Below are 6,759 nucleotides of genomic sequence, written 5' to 3'. Positions count from 1 at the left end.
CCAGTACAAGTTGAATAGGGAGGGTTACATTCACAGAGTTACACTGAATTACTCCAGATCATCCCTTGGTGAGAGTATCCATACATCATGGACTGAGCTAATAGTGCAGTACTGCATATATAAAAATAAAAGGCCCAAGGATGATCTTCGGAATATTGCACTGATCACCTGATAGCCTGAAGCATGAAATTAGTTAATTTATAGATTATATAGGCATGAGTAACCATGAAATTATATAGCACCTTCTCAAACCCAGCACTCAGTGCAGAACATTCTGGCCCCCATCAGGGTGGAGGTCTGCAATCATCCGGCTCTGTGGGAGGTCATCTTCTTCCCTATGGTATGTGAAACTATCTGCCAGTCACCCTTAAAATGCCACACTGCTCAGGACAGTGAGGATGAGAAGACCTACATTCAGTTGTAAATAAATACTAGCAAGCATTTCAGAAAATAAACAGTGAAACAGAGTCCAGCTATAAACCAAAAAAGTCAGCAGATGTTCAACCAGTGATGAACAGATTCTGGTGAGTTCGTGTTTGTTCAGAGATTTTATTACCATTATGAAGTAGGAATTAAAAGCAGATACTAAGGCTTTCTTCCCTGTTACATGTAGCACTGATGATGATTCCATTTAGTTGCCTTTGGTGGCACGTTTTTGGTCTATTTTCTTTATAGCAGTCTGCACCCATTCCTGATTAGCGTTTACGCAGACCTTGATCCCTTTTGTGTCCATAAATCTGTAGGAAGAAAGAAAGCAAACCAGATGGACATTAAATCCCAGTCTCCAAACCCAGGTTTACTGTTGTTGTTTTTTATGCAGAACATGAGGAGCAATGTGGTAAAACCATATCATATGCCAGGGTTTGTAGTTGTTAGTTGGAATAACAACAGTTAGCAACATTTGTCCTCTATTTATGGCATAGGTATGTATGTAATGTACATGGTCATGTGCATATATACTGACATTTGAAAAAAGAAACATACCTTTGAGATTTTTTAATGAAATCCTGATGCACATTTTTCTCCCAGGAACAGATCCCACATGCTTGTGAGATCAAAAGACTGAACACAGCTCCTAGCAGGAGCCAGAGTTACCCCAAACTCTTCCACATGATCTTTCCCCTTGGCTCAGTTCAGTGCACTGGCCTTCTGACTGCTTGAAGTGCTGGTGTTTCAACCCCAAGCCCCAAATTAAGGTTGACATATGGGTGAGCCTCACAGCCCTTCACAAAGGGTGGAGGGGGGTGGGTGGGGTGGGGTGGGGTGGGGTGGGGGGGGTGAGTTTACCTTTAAGCTTCCCTCCAGAGTGTGGCCAGCCTTGCAGGGAGAGCCATTAGGTAAATGAGCCCCAGGTGTCCTGCAAAGGTCAGGTGTCCCACTTAGGGATAAAAGCTGGGACCACTTGCAGGAAGGGGCAGTGTCTGTCTGTGAGGTGGATGCTCTTTGCAGAGTTCCCTGTTGGGGAAGGTCCTCCTGCCTCCCTGGAACTGGGCTCCAGTCAGGTCTGGCTTTTGTAAATGTGGGCTGTGTAGAGATTCGGTATGTGGCTTCCTTGGTCTTATGTATTTGGCTTGTTGACTCAGTTGTCTCCCGTCCCTTCTATAGGAGACTGCATTTCACCCTTTATTCCACCCGTTGTTGGTCATGTGGTGGTGTTGTTGGGGTCATTGGGATTGATGTTGATTATGTATAATCTGACTTGTTTGTACCCCCAGCACTCACCCATGTACTGACCCTTTTGTAGCAAATACAATTTGGTTATTGCTTCATCTTTATGCTGGCTGTGTCCTTTATGCTAGGCCTAATAATTGGCAAAACACTGCTCTACCCTGACCCCTCACTGAGATTTTTCCCCAGTTTCTGGACATAAAAGATCTGGCTGTTCAGTGAGATTTCTGCTAGTGTTTGTGAGCAACATATATCTCCCAGCTTTCTCCCCTCAGTCCCTCAGCTGCCAGGTGACTGCTTCGTGGGGGAACTGGATGAGTGACCTGAACTGGCCAGGTGTAGTGAGTTGGGCCACAATTATCCCCTTTCCCTTTTCAGTGGTAGCATGTTTGCACAGATGAATCTGAAGGTGAACTGTGCATTGGATACTTACATGACAGCATTTACTGGACCTTGCCTCTTTTCATAGCTGACAAGATTTCGGATGTTCAGTTGCTGTGTAGGCAGTCTTACACACTCTAATCTGCGCATGGGCTGACTTCCAATGCTCCCTAGAAGGGGAAAAAAGATAAATTACAAAGGCAGCCAATGCTATATACATATTTAGCCATAATTACTTAATAAATTATGAATTCCAGCAGATTTCCAGCTATGGTTAGAACATGAGTGTCTCATAATGTACAGCCACGATACCAGTTATACAAGAAAGCTTGAGGATACATCCTGCCATCTCTAAAGTGTTATTGTTATTTCAGTTAAGATATTAATCTTCACCCATTCTCCTGAACAATTGTACAATCATTCTGCTTCTAGGGGGTCACTACTTCCATAGCAGAAAAGGTATTTGGCATCATTCATAATTAGGTCTGTATCATCTGCAAATAAGGGTCCATACAGACTAGGGCTTAAAACTGGCACCTTTAATGGGTGGATTTCCAAATGCCATCTGAATGTGGATGAGTAATTCCCCCTAATTTCCAGGCAAAGGAGACGAAAGCAAGGCTACTTGTCTCACACTGGACATCCAAAACTATCATTAAAAAAATGTTGAGAGAAAGGGAGGTATATCTGCCAGAAGACCAAGTACTTGCATATTCTTCTCTATATCTGGTTTCATAGGCAGTGGAGTGCTACTTAACCCTCTTTCCTCCAATGTTTTCATATATTTCAGGGAAACACACTGATGATTATTAAGAGGATTGCGATATCAGTGTAGAATTCTCTGGGCAGTTGCTACCTTACATGATGTTAACTGAAAATGGGAGCTCACTTAAGTGAGATGGAGTATATGTATACATTACTGGAAGCCTTTGCTTGCTAGTTTCTGGTTTTCTCCCACCCATCAAAGACAGGTTTGGGAAGGTGTGAGGGGAAACAAACAGAACACTGCTGTATTATGAGGTTTCTTTTTTAAAGAAGTCATAGAGAAAATGGCTTGAGAAAAGTCCAAGAGCTGTTCAGGTACAACTTGCTAAATATGACACTCGCTTCACATAATCTCATTATCTGTGAGTTTTCCTTTGTTTTAAGTAACTGGAATAGCTGAGGCAAACACATGTCAGCCTTCAAAGAAGCTGTTGTATAGCCAGTGCACTGGTAGTGGCACTGTTGCCAGTTCCTGAGATTTTGTTTGCCTGAAGGAATGTGTCTTCTGATCTTGCTTTAGTCACAAGTAATGCGATGTATTTTTGATGATTCATGGCAAACATGTATCTTACTGCCTCACTCAGACTGGTTTTCAAAACATGGCATTAAAGAGCTCAAAGTAGTCAAGCAATCCTTACTAGTCCTGCAAATATCCTCTCTACTACTTGGGAATGCATGCAGGGAATACCAGCACAGCTTCTCTAAGCCTGGGAACAAACCCAAACTGCTCTGCACCTGTAAATACCCTTTTTTCGTTTTTTCTTTATAATTTTTCTTTCTAATCCTTTTTCTATCCCTTGCACACCATCTCAGTGTACTTTTTCAGACTTGGTGATATTTATGGCAAATTATACAACCTGGAGAATTACATTACGAACTGGCAGTCTGTGATATGAAACCACATGTTGCCAAGATGAACAGCAGTAGTGGTAATCGGTGTATGAGAATATAGTATGATCTAGTGCTAGGGGCACTAGGTCAACATACTCACTGTGTAGCTACATAATCTTGAGAACGCTTGCAGTTCTCAGTTTGGTTTTGGTGCGGTTTGGTGAAGATGCCTTTTCTGTGTGTTTCTCTCTGCATGTTTCTGTGGGTTTGTGTATGTCTTGCATATGAGTGTTTTCTGTGATTTTTATGCGCTTGTTTGTGTGAATCTGTGTATAGGAAGGCATGTGCTTATGTGTTTTTGTGTGATACATGTGGCCTAATTCAAAAGTCACTGTAGACAAACTTATGTAAAGCATGGCTAATAAACATGGTTCACCTCACTGCTCATAAATGGTCTCAAACAAGATGTTAAGTTGTGTTAAATCAGGGAGAGAAGACATTGGATACATCCACTGCTCTCCTTTGCACTTTTTGTTCATGGTTTGCCTGTCTGTACCAAAATATTTGGCTAGAAACAAGGAAATAGGCAATACGTGATACAGAACTGGAAGAACTATTTAAAATAGGGACATAAGAGGAATTAAGGCTATATAGTTAAAGACAAATACAAAAGGATATAACAACATAAAAGTAATCTGGAAAAAGAAAAAAGTACATCTTATTCAAATAATATTTTTCATAAAATGTTATTAACCTATAGAACTCATTGCTATATGGCATCAGTGAGATTAAAAGACATTGTGTCTTCAGTATTTCATGATTTTAAGAGAGAATATTGCACAGAAGACCTTTCCTAAAGCACAGAAACTTTCCTTGCATTAAGGCAGAAGCCAACCACTAACTTACAGGACACCAGATGAAGTCTCCTATAAAGCTGCCTTTCTCACGGTCCTGATCTGGATTTCTTGCAAATTTTATCTTATGAATCATCTTCGGCTGAGAATGAACCCTGCTCATCAGACCACAGGTGCAATGTGGAGCAATTCCTGTCTTCCTCCTGGATTGTAAACTTACCTTTCACCATGTGCTCAGTGAAGACGCCAAGCCAGAAGATGACAAGGATAGCTGCAGTGTGGAGTTTCATTGCTGGTGGCTTCTTTGGCATGGCAGAGAAGAAAGTGGCTGTTGTCAGCCCTCCTTCACAGAGTTTATATATTGTCATTCAGTGGTCAGTTCTTGCGTTCACTTTTGGGGCGTCATGGGGGGACTGACTATAAGTGGAAAAAATTGAGCGGCAGTACTGTTTTCTGGTGACAGAAAACCACCTCCTTTCCCCCACCCATCCTTCACTAGCCCCCCTGTGAAGGCTTTTCCTGCTCAAACTCTGCTGTGGTTGCACTTGCTTCTGTGTAGTGAGTGGGGTTTATTTCAAGCTGCAAGAAGTGAGAGCTCTTGCTCTGTAGTGGAAACCTTTAATAAATGTTCCTGTCCTCTCACACCTCAATTTAGAGAGCCACAGCTAAGCCACACTGCAGAGGTACAGAGTAACATTCAGAATTACCTCTCTGACCAGTGGACCTCCTGAAAGGGGAACTGTGAGCTAAAGGATGATGGAAACAGGAACGCCTTGGCTTTTTCCATAGTGACTGTAGATAGTTGGTCACGTTAACATGTAGCTTTGGAAGGGTATTGTTACTATTTCCTATGTGTGGTGGAGCTTGTCAAAACTCTTCTGTTTTCTCGTGTGATTTGATATGGCCAAAGCTGATATCACTATGTGCTGGGAGAAGGAAGAGTGAATGCACTTGTACATACAGAGCCAGATCCACTAGCCCTTCAGCTAGTCAGGCATAACATACAATACAGTGATTTCAAAGAGGAATAAGAGTTTATAAATTTTTCGGCTTCGAGTGTGGGCTTTTTGGCTTTTTTTGTGTGGTGTGGTCTTTCTAGTACAAAGAATGAACCCCAAGAAAGTAACCAGACAGAGAGGCACAATTTACAGGAAAGAATAAAAAAGTTCATTGCACTTCCATGTAAACATGGTGTTGATAACAGGTCTGTCATCTTGCTCCAATTGTACCTCTATTACAATTGTCCTTTTTTTCAGTCTGTGCTAGTCCTATTACCCAGTTTTAGGTGGCCTTTCTATGTTGTGGTAAGGTGGTCTGAGTTATGAGACACCATGGCTACATGCTAGTGGTTTTAGGCCTGCCAATATTTTTTGAGCAAGCTGTGGACCTCCAGGCCACACACAAAGCAACACCTGAGCTGGCATCATCATCCAGAGCCTCTGAGCAGAAATCTCTCATGCTTTACACGCGGGAGCACTTCTGTGCTCAATAGAAAGAGCCATGATTTGCTAGGCCCATGGAGACCCAGACAGGCTTGGTGTGAAGAACAGGTAAGCACCAGGCTGCCTGATGCCTGAGGTTGTAAGGCAGTGCTGTAGAACAGCTGCCAGTGCAAAGCCTGGAGCAAGAGTCCATTCATGCCAGTCTGAAGATTCCCCTGCTCTTACCTCCAGTTCTCGCCTCAGCTGGTTACTTCCTTTTCCAAATTTTTGATAACATCAATGTAAACAGCTTTGCATGGGGAAACACAGCATGTGGAAGTCCATTCCCTAAGATTCCTCAGGCAAGTTAAGTTCAGGCTAAGAACTGAGCTCAAATACTTGACTCCTAGACTGTAACAGCTGGTCTGTAACCTCAGGAACAGTCTGTAGGTCTTGCAGGTACAGAACACACTGCTTGGTTTACTGGTATATACATGCACTTTCTTTGTTCCTGTTGGTTTGATTCTTTCCCCTTACATATACCGTGCAGCCCAGGGAAAAGCAATGGCAAAAGTAGACAGTAAGCTAGTGTAAGGTACTTTAAGGTACTTGCTGATTTACTTGAATGTCTGCTAAGCCCACCTGCAGCACTAATGAAATTGCAATGCAATGGAAGCCAAAGCTTTAACCAAAGTCCCTAAAGGACATGCCTGATGCCACACAGGGGAATAACCATACTGACCTCAGCAGCACTACGGGGAAATCTATATTAAGTTTGCGTCCAAGCAGTGTAGCAGCCTGGTGTTTTGCTGAACACTGTGTGAAATTGCTCCTTGAAT

General features: G+C 42.5%; 1 protein-coding gene across 1 annotated transcript; it reads right to left on the bottom strand.

Annotated features, from left to right (window-relative positions):
• Window positions 1-369: 369 nt before the first annotated feature.
• LOC141971090 (cytokine SCM-1 beta-like) lies at window positions 370-4,867 on the bottom strand. The gene is made up of 3 exons (XM_074928199.1): window positions 4,720-4,867; window positions 2,102-2,219; window positions 370-737 (listed from the first exon to the last, which is right to left on the bottom strand). The coding sequence occupies exons 1-3, from the start codon at window positions 4,865-4,867 to the stop codon at window positions 632-634; spliced, it is 372 nt and encodes a 123-aa protein (XP_074784300.1). The 3' UTR covers window positions 370-631.
• Between the last annotated feature and the right edge of the window lie 1,892 nt (window positions 4,868-6,759).

This window comes from Athene noctua, chromosome 1 (genome assembly GCF_965140245.1).
Source record: "Athene noctua chromosome 1, bAthNoc1.hap1.1, whole genome shotgun sequence".
Classification (NCBI taxonomy): Eukaryota; Metazoa; Chordata; class Aves; order Strigiformes; family Strigidae; genus Athene; species Athene noctua.
Note: the sequence above shows the minus strand (reverse complement) of the source record. Positions and strands in the feature narration are given on the sequence as shown.

Excerpts from the sequence above, each read along its gene's own strand:
- LOC141971090 (XM_074928199.1), bottom strand. The coding sequence starts at position 4,867 with ATGACAATATATAAACTCTGTGAAGGAGGGCTGACAACAGCCACTTTC. Across the intron at positions 2,220-4,719 it reads CACTGAGCACATGGTGAAAG|GGAGCATTGGAAGTCAGCCC; the intron begins GTAAGTTTACAA and ends TTCCCCTTCTAG. Across the intron at positions 738-2,101 it reads GGTCCAGTAAATGCTGTCAT|ATTTATGGACACAAAAGGGA; the intron begins GTAAGTATCCAA and ends TTCTTCCTACAG.